This window comes from Engystomops pustulosus, chromosome 4 (genome assembly GCF_040894005.1).
Source record: "Engystomops pustulosus chromosome 4, aEngPut4.maternal, whole genome shotgun sequence".
Taxonomy (NCBI): domain Eukaryota; kingdom Metazoa; phylum Chordata; class Amphibia; order Anura; family Leptodactylidae; genus Engystomops; species Engystomops pustulosus.
Window position 1 is genome coordinate 70417818 of NC_092414.1, and position 18947 is coordinate 70436764.

Below are 18947 nucleotides of genomic sequence, written 5' to 3' on the forward strand. Positions count from 1 at the left end.
ATTAGACACATTTTTAATACAATCTCAGTCAATGCTATGTCAAAACGTAAACTATGTTGTCCTGTGGACTTGTCCTAAATACTCTGGGGAAGAGTGAGATGGATTATCACATTTGTTAGATAAATGGCTACTAATGGCTCACTACTTACTACACAGGTCTTGATACATGTAAGGGATACACTACATTGTGCAAGGTCCAATGTTTGATAGAACTTTGTGTGGGTGTCTGTCAGTTGGCACTATGTACAATTACATTATATTTTGTAGGGGCACAAGTATGGAATGAACATACTGTGTAGGGATACTAAAATGAGCTTTATACAGTATGGAGTAAAAAAGGAACATCCAATGGAAATGTCCCAAATAAGACAATCCCCTAAACAATGATCACTTCAATCACTAATGTACTGATGAAGGGGCTCACTGGTTAGAGGAATGTAATAAAATAATCCCTACTCATGGGTGGCAAAATGGAGCCCTAGGCGGTCAGCTGCCTTTGCCTTCCGATTGTCATATATTCCATTGAACCATCAATAACATTTTATACAAAACCATAGCTATAGATCATGCTGTACTAAAATGGAACATTGCATCATCATTTTAAACTCTGAAAGACACATTTAGGTTGGACTTGATGGTCTGGTGTCTTTTTTAACCCTATTTATTATGAAACTATGAAAAAATGTAACTTGAGGATGTGTTTTTTGCCAAAAAATTTATTTCCTTACAGTATACAGCAAAAATGTAACCATGCCTTTGTAAGTTCTCATCATTCACTGCTCTCTTGTGAGGGAAAACAGGAGAATGTTAAACATCGTTCCATAAGAAAGTCAGAGAATGAAGATAGAAATGTATATGTAACAAAAACTATGAATATAAATAACACTGTATTTTCTAAAATTTATAAAATATCTTACCTGCTGGTGATTTCAGATATATTTCAACTGGATCAAGACCATCTAGAAAAACAGTACAAATCTTAGTGTATTTCATACACGTAGTTAAACATTATATGACATCATGTATGTCAGCTCAATTTCCACAAAAAAAGTGAGGTAACAAGGAACAAAAAGGTATACAAAGGAGCCACACCTGGTAGTAATGTACAACCCAACCAGTCAATCCTAATACAATTACAGATACATGCAAGACTTGCCATAAAACAATTGTACATTTAAATTTAACACAAATGGCAAAGCAGGTAGTAAAAAAATTACAAAGCAAAGTGAAGCAGGAGTAGGCACGAAGATAAAAACAAAACCAAAGTCCAAATGATGCATCAAAAAGTATTTCTGGCCGCTCAAATACATAGTAGGGTCTTCCTCATGCATAAAGAGGTATACAGGTAAATATAAATACTTGCAGAGCAAATTCCCTGGCAGAGCAGTCACATGCTCTCACCACCTCTCCTTATATGAAGTGTCTATATTGTGGGGTTTATTTTTTTGTGGATTGAATAGAGGCAATGGGGCATATTTATCAGGACCTGAAATAATCGTAAATGTTAGCCTATTTGCCCCAATCTGCCAGTGGGGTGTGAAGGGGCGTGAGGGGGACGTTACCGTCCCACACGCTGCCGCGGGCGACTTTTAAGTAACCAGCTGCACTTATTTCTACGCCAGGCCTTCCCTGGCATAGAATAGACGCAGTGCAGACTCCTTCCCCCTTCCGCCTCTTGATGTGTCCCGCTGTGAATATGCAACGGCGGGGCTATTATACACTGGAATAATGTAAGATTAGTTCCACTTGCTCTTTCTGTGAGTAGTCTTTTCTGAATCTTGCTTCTTGCTCCATTGAGTATGTATGGTGGGATAAAAAGGCTATGGTAGCACAGCAGCATCTTCTTAACAGATGGGAGCAGGTCGGTCATTATCCATCACACACCTTAAGCTTATAATATGGCACAATGGGGCACATTTATCTTAGGCTACATTCACACACATGTATGGGAGACGTATATACGGCCGACGTATATACGGCCGATATACGTCCCCCATACACTCCTATGGGCTCACGGCCCTGTACCGGAGCGGTAAGGTGCCGCACACGTGCGGCACCGTACCGCTCCGTAGCACGGGAAAAGATAGGACATGTCCTATATTTTCCCGTGATATGGCGCCGTGCGCTGCATCTCCCAATGGAGAGGGGCGGGGATGAGCAGCGCTCATCCCCTGCTCCTCTCCGCGGTGCCGACGTACTACGGTATGGCGGGCATACATCGTGTGAATGTAGCCTTACACATATACATACATATAATCATCTATAGCTCCCCTGAGTAGTGGGGCGTGAAGGGGCGTGTTTTATCATTTTTGCCCCCACGGCACGGTATGGTGAGCACACGTTACACGTGCTCACCTTACCGTGGTGGCAATAATGATAAAACATGCTCTATCTTTGGCCGTTAGAATGGCCGTGCAGCTCTATTTCCTATGGAGAAGGGAGGGGTGAGCAGTGCACTCAATGTGGCCTGTGGCCGGCTGGGCACAAATTCGTATAAATGAAGCCTTATTCTGGTTCTAAGTGCGTCAATGTATAATGTTGCCCCTCCTTACCGACAGCCACCAGATTTATCAGGAGGCTTTTGCTATAGCTTGTATGTTAGCGTGGATCAGGAATGCCTGACGATGTCCCACTCTGCCACCAGCAGCTCCCCCTTCACACCCCAGTAGCATAAGTGGGAATATAGCCGTGTGCTGGGAATGTTGTCTATTTAAGGGCTGGTATGCCAGATTTGATGCATAAAAGTCATGATAAATTTGCCCCAGTGAACTGGTGACCATGTTATAGGGCAGTGGTGGCGAACCTATGGCACGGGTGCCAGAGGTGGCACTCAGAGCCTTCTATATGGGCACCCTTGCCATCACCCCAGGGTAGAGTTTGCCAAACAGGACTTAAGGCCTCTTGCAGTCCCAGGCAGCCCAGGACCCTAGAAGGAAGCTACAATGTTAATCCAAACTTCTTCTCCTTCTTTCTACTGTATTGGTGTCCTCAGGTGCCTATACAATTTGAACCTGTGAAAGAGCAGGGAGTAATAAGTTACTGCTTAAATTGTCGCATTGGCACTTTGCGGAAAAATATGCAGGTTTTGGTTGTAGTTTGGACACTTGGCGTCTAAAAGGTTCGCCATCACTGTTATAGGGTGTTCATCAGTTTTGCTGATTTGAAGATAAAAAACTGACACAACTGATACATATGTGGACATAGACCCCATACATGGTCCTCCAGAAGGGGAGCAGCTCCATAGGCTTATACTTGATGCCCTTTTGTTGCAGCCCTATAATTGTAGTCTACCATGTGAAACCACAAGGAGATGACCAGCGTTACTCTAGGACACTGCTTCCCATGATGAAAGCAGTGGTGTGTGGCGGGGAGGTAAATAAAGGAAATTAGATGTAACAGACGGAGGATTAAGTAATGAAAGAGCAGTCTACCCTGACAGTATAAGAGTAGCGATATATTGTTATCTTTCTGTCAACCTGCTGCTACATATTACAGTGTCAATCACATCAATATCCGCTTTATTCCTCCCCACTGGTGTGAACTCATCAATGCAGCTTAAACCAAAAGTCATATATCCCAGCACTCACCCAGCCGGTACACTGAGCTGACATCTGTCTTAGCCAAGCTGCTTAGTAGCTCCACAGGACCTTTCTGAGCATCTTCATCAAATGAATTAAGGAAGATCTTCTCATCCTCACTTAAGAATAATAAATCCTTACCCCTGTAGGAATTCAATAAAAATATGATAATGCTGTTTTTCAAGTATCCAGTGACACCAATGTTTTGTACAGAAGATTGTGCTGTAATTGGAAAATCTCTCGAAATGCATGATACAAATAGGCAGATTCGTGCCTTACATAAACATATTGCCTACTTATTCACTTAAATTTTACTGTCTAGAAACTCAGCATAAAACAACAATACAAGTGAATATATGAAAATGTAATCTTTCTCAATCCCTTTCCTTCCATCTCCTTCTTAAATTGTAATCCCTGATAAGTAAAGAATCATATTATAGACTGTCTACAGAAGTCTATGAAGAAAGACGGAGGAGGATGAAGCTGCTACAGGGAGCCAGAGAGCTGGCCAATCACAGCTCTCTGGATTCACTACTATGCTACACTGCTCAGTACTGCTGAATAATGACTGCCATGCTGCTTTTCTGTGTATGAATGTGAGAAAAAACTGGATCACATCTTCCTGTGTGAAGGAGGAGGCAGAGATGACCTGTTCATAGATGTCTTTAATCCCATGTTTTATTACACCAGAATCCAAAAGTTGCCATTCGTTATTATTTTGATTACCCAAAAAATAATGGGGCACATTTACTAAGGGTTTTGTGCTGCATCTCCGTTGGACTTTACACATTATTTTAGGTTTAAACTGCTTGCACAGGGTTTTAAGAAGTGTCTGTGCCGATATTGTGTTGCATGCAACCCTTTTGTGGCACAGCTGCACCAGGCATCATGCAACACAAATTAAGGGGCGTTCTAGTCGGACCAAGCACCGTATTTAACATGAAAATTGTGTTAAAAATGCAGCACAAAAAAAGTTGGTGAACTCTGTTGGGCCAGTGCAGGGAAGCGACAGATTCATGATTTCTGGCGCACGTTCTTAATGAATCTGGCGCACCCAGCATTATACACAGGAAGAGAACTTTTAGTGCAGTTTCCAACAATCTTAGTAAATGTGCCATAATCTGTATACATGCACATTACATTTTAGCATACTTTTATTACAACAAATATTCAGACTCGAATTTGAAGACATAAGCCAAAATCATGGACCCAGTGTTTTCATGGTGTGCAGCACTAACGTTGAAGCAGCAGCGCCACCATGTGGATAATGTTAATATTGCATGCTCATCTTCTGAAGTAATTTGCAGTTATGAATGATTCAACGAAATATCCCACACCCTCTAATTAATTTGCCTATTTTTGTATGGTGTCACCTTGTATTCTTAACTATCCACCCATATATATTGTGTGCCATCACAGGCAGGGTCTTTGAGTGCTCTGAAACACTTTCCCAAAATACATCAGACTTTCCCCCACATTCTGAACCTTGAAATATAAGGTAAAAACCCACTGTTTCATAATTTGCTACGATGTGTTGAAACCCCAGTGCTATACTCCCTCCACTAGTGTTTCCATCTTCCCTCCCATATAAATTGTAAGCCCTAAGGGTTGGTCCACCTTTCACTTGATCCACTTCAGTCTAGCTTTGAATCATTTGGGCTTATTTGTAATGTTTGTATGCAGTGTATGTGAATCTCTTTCAAAACTTACAGCACCATCCAATTGATGGAGGTCTGTAACTAAATAAATACAGATGGTCCCCTACCTAAGAACATCCGACTTACAGACGACCCCTAGTTACAAACGGACCTCTGGATGTTGGTAATTTACTGTACTTTATCCCTAGGCTACAATAAACAGCTATAACAGTTATCACAGGTGTCTGTAATGAAGCTTTATTGGTAATCCTGGTTCTTATGACAACCCAACATTTTTAAAATTCCAATTGTCACAGACACCAAAAATATTTTGGCTAGAGCTACAATTATTAAGTATACAGTTCCGACTTGCATTCAAATTCAACTTAAGAACAAACCTACAGAACCTATCCTGTACTTCTAATAATACAGGCAGTCCCCAGGTTATGTTGGAACAGACACCTTGCAGCTGATCATTGTGGCCCGGTTTTGTGATGAAGTATGATATAAATGTTGATGAAGAACAACCTCAGTTCCTTTTTCTGGAGACAAAGCTTACTTTATTGGATTTGATGGTGTTAATACATATTGTCCATTGAGTCGTACATAGCAATTAACCTTCATTCCTTCTCCCTTCTTTCCCCTCTAACTACATGTACACCCTATACAGGCTTCTCTTCTTATACAGTTTTCTTCCCATTGAACAACAATGTGGAGAATATCTTATGGCTGAAGCAACTTTTCAAACTTCAGTTCCCACAGCTACAGTTGGCTAAAAAGTATGCAATCTATCAACCATAAATTGGCCACCTAGATATGGTCACTTTCTTTGCATTAAAAATGGTATAATTTAACTGCCACCTCACCCCTCCATGAGATGGCATCTTTTCCTGTTCCCATCTACATCACACCTTACTTGTAGGGTGTCATGGATAACTATCCCTTGTTAACCAAAGCAACAGATGTTACACAAATTGTAATAGAACAGCCTTCCATGGTAGATTAATGTATACAGAAATTGAAATAATATAAAATATGTCCCTACACCCCGGACTAAAGTAAAACATCCAAAGAGCTTTCCCAGATGTCACAGTGGGCAGAGAAGACCGTCTGTAACTAGGGGTCGACTGTAAGTTGGGTGTCCTTAAGTTGGGCACCGCCTGTAGTAATTATGATCAATTTGGAATATAATGCATCAAGTGTCTATTTTGCTGTTAAGGATGGAATCACATGGAAGAAAGAATTAACCAAAGTTAACACGCTACTACAAGTTTTGCAATGGATCCCTATGTCTGCTGACATTAATCTCTTTGCTATTAGCAAAACTGTATTTGTTAAAAGACAATCTGAATTTACACTTACAAGGGTTTTAAGCAGTTGGGATCAACATGTTTTGTTTGGACAAAGCCGGTGGCTCCAGTAGAATTACATTTCCCTACAAACCACTTGAGTCCTGGTACAAAGAAGCCCACAACCTCAATGGCATCACCTCGGCAGTAGCTGAGCTCATCCCATTCGGTGGCAGAGTGGTTCTCTCTAGCAGTACATTGACCCAAACCTAAAGGAGAAAAGAAGTTTTCCTTAAATTATATAAACATTAATAATCTGCATGCAACATATTTTTATATATAATATGACTGAATTGTTCTATAAGATCTGGATTCCAAATATATGTATTCAGTCGGACATCTCCAAGGGCACAAGGGACACAATTCTGGATCTAGGATATACATTAGATATAGTTTTCAAAAGGTCCTATATTTACAAATCTCATACAGCAATGAGATTGCACTAAGCAACAGCCACCAAAACCCCTTCTTCAGGATTTCCCATCAAATGTGTTACTGTATAAGGCTTGGGGAAAAAAAGACTATACTTGGTTAGTGTTTTACACACTTGTCCATGTCCATTTGTATGAACTAAATGCTTCATTTTTCGTCCACACTTGTTCTCGATCACTTATTCATATGGAACACAATGGTGATGCTGACAACATTCTCCTTAAGTGATTCTCCTTAATTCTGCTTATTGTACTTGATCTTAAAGGGGTTTCCTATAAAACAGGCACTGTGCTCAGCAATCTCCGTCAGCTCCATTGAGGTGAATGGGGCATCACGGACATGCACGCTACCTCGGACCCCATTGGAACCACCGTTCTCATGATTTGTGCGGGGGGCTCATCATTGAGACCCCCACCAATCAGCAAGTTAATCTCTATCCTGTGGATAGGGCCTAACTTGTTGCGTAGGGAAACCCCTTTAAGTACATATAAGTGCCTAACTTTTCAAGACTAGCCTTGGTGACTGTATGTGAAGAGGCAACCCCAACATAGGCTGCCCTGAACCTTAAAATCCTATGTACTGCAGAAAAACTTGTACTTCATCTATCCATATGTTACTTGTAAAGACATAGGGGGTCATTTACTAAGGGCCCGATTCGCGTTTTCCCGACGTGTTACCCGAATATTTCCGATTTGCGCCGCTTGTACATGAATTGCCCCGGGTTTTTGGCGCACGCGATCGGATTGTGGCGCATCGGGGCCGGCATGCGCGCGACAGAAATCGGGGGGCGTGGCCGAAAGAAAACCCGACGTATTCGGAAAAACCGCCGCATTTAAAAACCGAAAATGTGTCGCTTGGGGAGCGCTCACCTTCACCTTCTATGGGATGGTGCATTCCGGGGCGTTAAGATTATTTTCGGCGCTGCAGCGCCACCTGGTGGACGGCGGAGGAACTACCATCTTAAATCCCAGCCGGACCCGAATCCTGTGCAGAGAACGCGCCGCTGGATCGCGAATGGGCCGGGTAAGTAAATGTGCCCCATAGATTTCAACTGAAAGCAAAGAAATGGCTGCTATCCACATGTAAATAAGACCGAGCAGCTAGAAAGTTGTAAGACTTTCTGTCCCTCTCCTTTTCATCTCTCTTCATAGAAGAATTACAAACAGATGATGTTAGGATAGTATAAGTCAGTATTACATGTTGTATCAGATTTGCGTCCTAAGCAATGTAAACAAAGTGAGCGGTAATTAATTTCATGGTATTGTATACACCATTGTCTTCAGTGTCTTTAGAAGTTAAAGTTTCTATGACAAAGTCCTTATATGCTTCAATTATATGTAACACGCAGAGGATCCACACGTTATTTAATTCATAAACATGGGGGTGGATAGGTTTCTTGACAACCATCGGATTTATGATTGTAGGACTCTGTAGTGCACACTGTGCTAGGGATATTAATTATGTCTCACTATCATGGGTACATGTCTGTATGTTGTCTTTGCATTTCTATTGTTTTCCATAAATGATCTAATTTCAATAGGGGTAAGTTTGCATGTTGCTTTGTAAGTTTCTATATACCGTATTTTCCGGACTATAAGGCGCACTTAAAAGCCTTGGATTTCCTTGGAAATCCAAAGTGCGCCTTATAGTCCGGTGCGCCCTATATGAGGGCAGCGGACCCTACTTACAAAGGTCCCCGCTACCGGAGACAGCAGATCTCCAGCGGGAACTGCAGACCACGCAGCACGAACAACTTCTGCCGCGTGGTCTGCAGTTCCCGCTGGAGATCTGCTGTCTCCGGTAGCGGGGACCTATGTAAGTATTCCATTCTCCCCCTCCCCCTCACCTTCCCCGCGTTCCGCGTCTCTTCTCGGTGTCGCGTCCCGTCGGGTCTCCGCTCCGCCCCCGGACCTCCGCCACGCCCCCGACCCTGCGCCTTATAGTCCGATGCGCCTTATATATGGAATTATTACATATATAAGGCACATCGGACTGTTGCGCCTTATATTCCGGTGCGCCTAATGGCCCGGAAAATACGGTAACATCTTTCACTGAGACTCAGCAGATGTGTCCGCAACATTGGAACACATTCTCACAAAGTATAGCCATACTGGTGTTAGAGATTTTTATCTAGGGCTTAACCGCCCTGACTTCATGTTGTACAGGTGACTTTTAAATTAAATATTTCATGGCTCCCGGTATCAGGAGGAGAGAACAAACCAAAGACACGTCAGTCTCTTAGTGTATGTAAAGATCTTCTCTCTCATTTAATCTCTCAAATGCATAATATCACAGACAGGAGAGTCATTAAATGTCAAAGGGAATTAGCTGACAGGCAAGCAAACAGGTTACATAAAATGAAGTTTGAATCATGACATTAACTGGACAGTGCTTTGACCCCCAGCGTGAACCCTGACTAATACTTAAAATGGTGGACAGTAGTCAAGATGGCGTCCAAAACCAGTGCGATCTCCTTAACACCGGTGATCAGCTCTCATCACTATAACACATGTGGTCACACTCAGACACACAGGGGGGAATTTATCATTAGGCTTCATGTTACGATTTTTAGACTTTCTCAGGAGCTCATATGCATATGATTTATCATAGTGGCCTGGAATGGTGGATAAGTCTGTGATTGGAGGTGTTAAGGAAACCTTTCATAAGGATTACACCTTTTCACTAATGACAGGTTCCCATTGCTTTTTGAATACTAGCTGCCGCTGCCACTTGTTTTTAAGAATATAAAGGTTTTCTCTGTGCCAGCAAAGTTTGGTTTCTGCCAGTAAACTTCGTTGAGTCAAAGGGGCATCTGAGTGCCTGTGTCATCATCATCATCATCATATCACCCTTGCTAGAACCTCATCCTTCCCCCTGCAAACGTGAGCTGAGAGAGCTTTGCTTGGATCACAGGGTCATCTAACTAATTCATGAGGGAGGGGGGAGGAGGAAGAGCGAGCAGAGCAGATAATGATGGGCATGACACAGGGACTTGGATGGCCCCACGACTCAAGACAGTACTGGTAGGGAACCAACTATACTTTATATGCTTTTAAAGTGAGTGGAATCACTTACCGGTAAGTTAATTATTAAAGAAGATTGGGAATTAGCATTAAAAGGCTATGGGAGCCTGTCCTTATGTATGACTCTGATGACAGGTTCCCTATGAGGCCTGGAGTAGTTGTGATTGTCACAGATTTGGGTGAAATTGGTTCTAAACTATACCCAATGCCAGCAGGGGACTGGGGTGGATTTGTGGCCAATTTTTTTTACTTAAATATTGCACATCGTAAATGTGACTTGTACATCTGGCTTGCCTTGATAAATTTGGGGTTAGTGAGAAGAAGTGTGTAGTGGAGTAAGTAGGAACAAAAATTGCCAAAAATAGACAAATATGGTGCAAAAGGCCAATGGGACAGTTCTATTAAGTCAAATGTCATAATTAGAATGATACTTTCCTTCTATGTAGAGTATGTGCATATGACAGCAGAGTATTGCTAAATTATGTTTTTTAGCTCAACTTAAACATCTCATGGTAGTTAAACCAAGACAAAAGGTAAGAAAAGACATATCTTTATAGTTTAAGGCAGTAATGGCGAACCTTTTAGAGCCTGAGAGCCATTCATGTGGGCAGGGACCTGGGGTTTGTACCAGAAACAGTGTCACACATGTCCATATGAATCTGATATAAGATCTCAGTCCCCTGAAGTATACGGAGCTGAACAATACAAGCACATCCTACTAAGGCTAGGTTCAGATCATGTCTAAGCCATCTGTTGTAAGGCTGGATTCCTGACAGGGGCGTAACTTAGGTGAGGCCGGGCCCCATTGCAGGCTTCTGAAGGGGCCCCCCTTCCTACTTAAAAAATATAAATATTTGTATATTACACATGCAAGTTACAATCACACTTTTATAAACTCATGTACACACATATAGAGTATAAACACACACATACAGTGCCATATACAAACTTAAAGAAGACCTGTCACTGGAAAAAAGCAGCTCCCTAGCCCTAACCCATTAATAGCAGTGTTAAATCGCTAGCTTTATCGGAACATACCGATAACACTGCATGTTTTCTAGCTTTATCGATATATTCCAATAGTAAGCAACTCCTAGAGGAATTTTTTTGGGTGACAGGGCCTCTTTAAAGTATACACTCACTGGCCACTTTATTAGGTACACCTGTCCAACTGCTCGTTAACACTTAATTTCTAATCAGCCAATCACATGGCGGCAACTCAGTGCATTTAGGCATGTAGACATGGTCAAGACAATCTCCTGCAGTTCAAACCGAGCATCAGTATGGGGAAGAAAGGTGATTTGAGTGCCTTTGAACGTGGCATGGTTGTTGGTGCCAGAAGGGCTGGTCTGAGTATTCCAGAAACTGCTGATCTACTGGGATTTTCACGCACAACCATCTCTAGGGTTTACAGAGAATGGTCCGAAAAAGAATAAAACATCCAGTGAGCGGCAGTTCTGTGGGCGGAAATGCCTTGTTGATGCCAGAGGTCAGAGGAGAATGGGCAGACTGGTTCGAGCTGATAGAAAGGCAACAGTGACACAAATCGCCACCGTTACAACCAAGGTAGGCAGAAGAGCATCTCTGAACGCACAGTATGTTGAACTTTGAGGCAGATGGGCTACAGCAGCAGAAGACCACACTGGGTGCCACTCCTTTCAGCTAAGAACAGGAAACTGAGGCTACAATTTGCACATGCTCATCGAAATTGGACAGTAGAAGATTGGAAAAACGTTGCCTGGTCTGATGAGTCTCAATTTCTGCTGCGACATTCGGATGGTAGGGTCAGAATTTGGCGTCAACAACATGAAAACATGGATCCATCCTGCCTTGTATCAACGGTTCAGGCTGGTGGTCGTGGTGTCATGGTGTGAAGAATATTTTCTTGGCACTCTTTGGGCCCCTTGGTACCAATTGAGCATCGTTGCAACGCCACAGCCTACCTGAGTATTGTTGCTGACCATGTCCATCCCTTTATGACCACAAAGTACCCAACATCTGATGGCTACTTTCAGTAGGATAATGCGCCATGTCATAAAGCTGGAATCATCTCAGACTGGTTTCTTGAACATGACAATGAGTTCACTGTACTCAAATGGCCTCCACAGTCACCAGATCTCAATCCAATAGAGCATCTTTGGGATGTGGTGGAACGGGAGATTCGCATCATGGATGTGCAGCCGACAAATCTGCGGCAACTGTGTGATGCCATCATGTCAATATGGACCAAAATCTCTGAGGAATGCTTCCAGCACCTTGTTGAATCTATGCCACGAAGAATTGAGGCAGTTCTGAAGGCAAAAGGGGGTCCAACCTGTTACTAGCATGGTGTACCTAATAAAGTGGCCGGTGAGTGTATATACCCAACATACCTCGTATATACATACAGCATATACACATCACTGATACAGCATATATATATCACATATGTGTTAAATACATATTATGCTGTACAATGTGAAGCATAATATGTATATAAGGTTGCACATCCTCCACTCTTTAGTGTGTCAGGTCAGATCACAGGGACCTCTGACACTACAGGCCCCATAGCAGCTGCAGCTGCTACCACTGTAGTTACACCCCTGATTCTGACATACATTTACAACAAAGGGCTAGGATGTATCCCTTTGTATTCATAGAATGGGATAAATTGTACTATTCCTACCCTACCCAAAAAGCGGGAGAAGGGGTGAACATTGGCATCAGACAGCAATTGGCTGCTGCTGAAGTTCAGGGACATCACTGGAGACAGCGATTGCCTCCGATTGCCTCTGCTGAACATATATGTTGCTCAGCAGAAGGGAGCAGGATGGAAAGACATGGCTTGCTGTGTCATATATGTAATGTACTGAGAAGATGCATACATCAGGAGTTTATATGCAATCTTAGCCAAATATGATGGAGCAGAGATATGATAGACCTGGCTATTCTCAGAGCTCAAATGTAGACCCCTGAATTACATTGTAGACACAAGATCAGGCACCCTTCCTTCCAAAGTGAAGTACAGGTAACAGGGTCAGCTTCAGGTTTCAGTGGGCCCCATTGCAGTGAACTCACGTGGCGGCATAAAAAATTCTAAAAAACTAAAACAGTGTCCTGTTTCCTAAAATATTCCCTAGTTTATCATACCCCCTCATGGTTATTTTATATACAGCCCCCATCATGGTTATTTTATATAAGCACCCCTCACACCCTATGGCTTCATTAGTTACAGCCCCCCTCATCCCTTATGTACATCCTTATGTGGTCTCCCCAGCAGCTCTGGGCCACGGCACTTGCCCAGGTATGCCTAGTGCTGGCGCCGGCCCTGACAGGTTTCTAGGCTTCTATTAGGACAACCACTAGAAACAGACTGGCTGCTACAGTGGATGGTATTATCCAGTGCATTTGTATAAATGATATCACTATAAATTGATTTGCTTCTCTTTCTTTCAAAGTGAACATGTTCTAATGTATCTTCATCATATTTTACTATACAAACATTCTTGGTACATTTTACTTCTGGAACATGATGATACCAAGCAGTACAAAGGGAGATTGTGCAGCTGGCATCTGATACACATGGGTGTAACAATAGTGTGCCTGTGTGCCGTACGCTGAGCAACTTTACCTATTGGCTGAGATGTTATGTTCCGGCAGTTCTGCTCAGTCACGTTACAGGACGTCGGGTAGGTTTTCAGAAACCATCTAAAGGAAATATATATACATTTAGTCTACTCTTGTGTCTCAACATTTTACTCTCTGTTCTTCCTTAGTCAAACAGGTCAGATTAATTAATATAAAAAACACAGTACTGATATACAAAGTCACCTTATATAAAGTATATTATATACTGGAATATTCTTCTGTAAGCTGAAAGCTACAGATGAGGGAATCAGTAAACAATTGCATTGCTGGGGGTTTCGAGGAGGTGAAATTTCAATTACAGAGCAGTATTTTCACCATATAAGACAATGAAGGCTGAAAAATAGATCTGTAATAGAAAATTCACCTATCGCTAAAATGCCAGCAGCATTCATCTCTACTGGAGTCCATACAAGCAAATACTTCTCACAGCTAGAAGTTTCTTCCAAATCTTATCCAGTCTTCGAAACTGAATATATCAGCAGGTGGAAACATTTTACCTACAGTGATGAATTGTAGAAAACCATCAGGGAAGCTAGGATTTGTGCTACTGATTTCTGTAACTCGCACAAAACTTTCTTCCCTTCAAGTAGAAGAAAAGAAGTTTCCTGCCCAAATACATAACAGTAAGTGATTTGGGGGGAGTAAAATGGAGTGTGATCAGATTTGTGCTCTCCACATATTGTATGACTTTCAGACTGATCACTGCACAGTCAGTCTGCAAATCTTTCCACACCTGTGATTTTTTATTTCTGCTATGCTGCCACTTATAAAAAACATATTATAACCGTATTATAATTTTAACTATCCTGTTAAAGCTTGCTGTGGATCACATGACCCCTCCAAGCAGCAGGACACATGACTTCCTGTGATGTCTGGTGTCCTTCTTGCTTCCTGCAGATGGAGGGAGCTGTGCAGTGATTACTGTATACATGTCCACTCCATCATAGCCACTCCAAGTGGTTCGAGAGGTATGCCAAATACATCCGCTCACCCTTCCAACCAGTGGTTATGACAGAGAAGATACGCATACAATAGGACTGTAGTAAAGCCAGCAGGATATTGATATTGCTTGTGGGAAGGCATCCAGTATTTAGTTCAGGGATACATGGAGGGGACAGGTTTATGGTTGTATAATGGATAACCAGCGATGGAACTGGCAAATAGGAGAGGCAGAGGAGAAACGTTGAAAAAGAACAATTAATAGGGGATAAGGATAGATTTGAGGGGCTTCTATCCTGAAAGAGAAGAATATTGGACAAGGGCACAGACTCACAACTTGATCACATATTGGAGTTAGATTATGGTTAAATATGGCATGAGGCCCTGGTGATGAGGCACTTACTGATAGAAAGGATGTGAGAGCGGCTCCACTGATATAATGGGTAGTAGGCCACGCTCGCCTGTGCTTAGTGATTGTCCTTCCCATGATGACTCATCCCCAACATCTTTAACATATACCACATCATTGACAGATACCGCCAGGAATTCTTTCTCCTCCTCCGCCTGTGCACCTGCATCGTGTACCACGGCTCTGGCATAGAAGCATCCTATAACAAAAACAGGAAACAAAAACTGATACATGACTATGGCCTGATGTAGTCAGAATTTGGGAAATAATGCCCAAATAATAAATAATGGGAGGTGATTGACTTTAGAAGTATATAAAAGGGAACCTACCACCACGATTCTACCTATAACGGTAGATCGGGTGGTAGGTGGATGTAAGGGACGTGAGGATAGCTCTTTTTAGAGCTAATCCTCACATCCCCGCTAACTTTAAATAAACTTTATTCCCTTAATATGTAAATTTAGTTATGCGGCTACTGGGGCATGGAGTAGCCGGGCACGTTACTCCTCCTCGCAGCTGCGCGCCCTCGTACGACATACAGAACGCAAGCCCGTGGCTGAGCAGCCACAGCTCCGAGGCCGGAGCTACTGCGCATGCGCAGAACTCCGGCTTGTCGGCCGCTGCACGCCGAACACAACAGGGTAGGAGGAGTAACGTGCCGTATAGCCTCGTGCCTGGCTACTCCACGCCCCAGTAGCAGCATAACTAAATTTACATATTAAGGGAATAAGGTTTATTTAAAGTTAGAGGGGACGTGAGGATTAGCTCTAAAAAGAGCTATCCTCACGTCCCTTACATCCACCTACCACCCGATCTACCTTTATAGGTAGAATCGTGGTGGTAGGTGCCCTTTAAGCCTCCCAGTCTAAACAGTTTTGTAAGTTGACTATTTATCACGACTAGTGTAATTGTGTAACATAATCAACATGCATACATGCGCCTTGTAGAGGGAATCGTCATCTCATAATTATAGGAGTAATTCTATTGATAAAAAATTAGGGGGAAAGAGCATTGATTTAACTATGCCGCTCATTTAATTTTTTCAACACATGGAAGCCACCAACCACCTAGATCAGTGGTGGCGAACCTATGGCACGGGTGCCAGAGGCGGCACTCAGAGCCATTTCTGTGGGCACCCGGACCATCACCCTAGCACACCAGACAGGACTTGAAGGAATCTTCCTCCAGTTCCAAACAACTTAAAATATGTTGCTTTCAGTCATATTTTGATACTTACTTTGATACTTGTGACTGTAGGAAGAGTGAGAATTAATAGACAGGGCCGAATTATCTTTGGAGGACCTTCTGCTGCCCCATGATTCTTTGTGTACAGTGGGACACTGGAAAGAAGCTAAAATTATGAAAAATTTCCATCTTTCTACTGCTGTCCTCAGGAGGGAAATATAAAGTTGTTGAACAGGGAGCAATAAGTTATGGCTTTAATTTTTGGATGGCACCTCGCGATAAATAAGGGGGATTTTGGGTTCAGTTTGGGCACTCGGCCGCTTAAAGGTTCGCCATCACTGACCTAGATGTACAGGGAACTACCCCGAGACTTCTTTAACTTAAATGTAGTTGTGATGCAGTTCCTGACACAGCCTGGGGACCAGGAGCACGACTGTACAAGTAGAGAGTAAAGACCCCCTCCCCCCTTCATGCTCAGGATGAGTGAGGGTCCCAGTGGTTTATCCCCCATCATTCATAAAGTGATGGCATATCCCTTTAAATATTTTCAATTACCTTCTTGAAGAAGCAAACCGAGATACAACGTTGCCAACTCATCCTGATTTACGGATACTTGTATCTCTGTGTCTTCAACCAGGGTGGCATTTAACCAATACCTTTCATCAAAAAGCAGATGCTCCAAAGTGCAAGCCACAATACCTAGAATAACAGGAGAACATTTTCAATATTACTTTTACAATTAATGTTATTATGTGAAAATAATGAAACTCTTATTATCTTTAGCTGATCTAAATGCAAAACAGAATGAAAACTATTAATGGATTTGGATATAAAAGCAAATTTAAAATTTATATATACATATATATATACATTATATATATATATTGATGGTTGGGATAATAGTGACCTCTAGTGGAACACAGTAGAATCTTCATGCATCTTTCTTTAATGGAAATCTATCATCAAAATCAAGCATTGTGACTGTGGTAATCCTCTTATGCTGCAGATTCATAAGCTTTTACAGTGTGCAAGAAGCACTTACTCTTCCCACTGTGTTCTGAAATCTGTACTGCAGTGAGTTTGAAGCAGGCAGAGGAGGGGGAGTGCTGAGGACACAGGTGGGATGGAAATTCAGTGTAGCAGCCAGTTTTGCTGCAGCACAGAGGCACTGAGCTCCTCTCTGCAGTGGCCCCCACCCTTGCATTCCAAGACGAGCTCACACAGAGACTTCCTGTCAAAATCAGTGTGAGGAGAGTAAAGCTACAAGCTACAGACAGATAAAGTCTTTATTCAATGGAGGGGGAGTGAGGCACAGCAGAGCTGACAGTATATTATGTAATAAGCCTTAAATTTTAACTTATCTTTTAGAAATTTTAAATATATAAGTAGTTGCACTGCTTTTAGGCAACATTTTCTATCAACTATATACTCTGCAGTCTCTGTATACAATTGGCAGTTGTTTCAGAGCTGCTGGGTTGTGACTAACTAATGTGTTTTACTACTTTTATGTAATCTGACATGTTTGTGTCCTTCTGTTACTCTTTCTAGCAAGATGGTATTCAGCAGATATTACAGTGAGAAACTTTAATCAGGCAAGGAGAGAGCATGCGAGAGTAAAGTAAGTAGAGATAGAAGCCATTTCTACCGATAGATATATTTCAAAGTTTCTTGTATTCACTTTACTATTAATACACTCAATTATACAAAGTTTGTTGAAACTTTAGTGGCCATTTAAACAGAACTGGATTTACTGCTAAAGCCTTTTGATGAGATATCAATTTATGTCTTATTTTATGCTGCTGTCAGGATTACCAAGTGAGAGGTAAGTTGTAAATTTCCAGATTTCTTCTATAGTCTTGAAAGTAACAATAAATACATCATTCTGTGCTTGGATCGACACTAACCGGGCGGACAGCTCCTAGAAAACAACAAACGCAAAAAGTTTCTGAGAGTAAAAAATGACATGGAAAAGTCACATTAATGTTATGTTTGCCAGATGCCAATGCAGATGGAGTTGTGCACAAAAAAACTGCAGTACATTACAGTGGTAGCAAAGTTTATGCGATTTTAAGTCTTATCAAAATTATAGGCCGTCCCCGGGTTATGTACTAGATAGGTTCTGTCGGTTTGTTGAATTTGTATGTAAGTCGGAACTGTATATTTTATTCTTGTAACTCCAGACAAAATTTGTTTGGTCTCTGTGACAATTGTTGTTAAAAATGTTGTATTGTCATAAGAACAAAGATTAACAATAAATCTTAATTGTTGACACTTTTTACAACTGTTACAGCTGTTTATTGTAGCCGAGGGCTAAAGTATAGTAAATTACCAACATATAGAGGGCTGTTTGTAACTAGGGGTCATCTGTAAGTCGGGTGTTCTTAAGTAGGTGATTGCCTGTATGTAGAGAGTAATTCAGTAAAAACCGACTTTTAATGTTGCAATGCAGATTTTGTGTTTCTCACACAATTTGAAAGAGACTGATGAAGATGAAACTGGAGAAATACAAAAAATCTTCATGTACAACATAGATAACCTTGTTTTAACCATTTACTGTTTATGTGTTTCAATTCAAATAAAATTTAATAATAGGTGAAATTTATGGTTTAAAAGGGTATTCTGGTTCAAAAATTTTTTTTAAAGCTTTCAAGATCTTCAACCGCTGTTCTTCATGCATTCATTGTGTACTTCAAGTGGAAAAAAGTTTTTCCTGGTCCTGTGGTGGACAAAAACCTCAAGGTTTGTTACAAGGTGCAGTATTCTAAACT

At 41.7% G+C, this 18947-nt stretch overlaps 1 protein-coding gene and 1 long non-coding RNA gene across 10 annotated transcripts in view; one reads left to right on the plus strand and one right to left on the minus strand.

Moving 5' to 3' along the window:
* SH3TC2 (SH3 domain and tetratricopeptide repeats 2) overlaps positions 1-18947 on the minus strand; it is a 74706-nt gene that overhangs the window by 22053 nt on the left and 33706 nt on the right. For 8 of the 9 annotated variants that reach the window (XM_072146185.1, XM_072146188.1, XM_072146181.1 and 5 more), the window contains 7 exons: positions 17992-18097; positions 16735-16878; positions 14989-15193; positions 13630-13706; positions 6578-6773; positions 3588-3721; positions 918-959 (listed from right to left, as the gene is read on the minus strand). In XM_072146185.1, the coding sequence (XP_072002286.1) occupies positions 918-959; positions 3588-3721; positions 6578-6773; positions 13630-13706; positions 14989-15193; positions 16735-16878; positions 17992-18097 (904 nt within the window). Of the gene's footprint in view, positions 1-917; positions 960-3587; positions 3722-6577; positions 6774-13629; positions 13707-14988; positions 15194-16734; positions 16879-17991; positions 18098-18947 lie in introns of those variants that run through there. The other variant, XM_072146190.1, reaches the window with a different exon arrangement.
* Positions 17432-18947, plus strand: part of LOC140126584 (uncharacterized) — a 30435-nt gene continuing 28919 nt past the window's right edge. Inside the window, exons 1-2 of the long non-coding RNA XR_011854858.1 lie at positions 17432-17514; positions 17728-17797. This is a non-coding gene — a long non-coding RNA (uncharacterized lncRNA). The remainder of the gene's footprint in view (positions 17515-17727; positions 17798-18947) is intronic.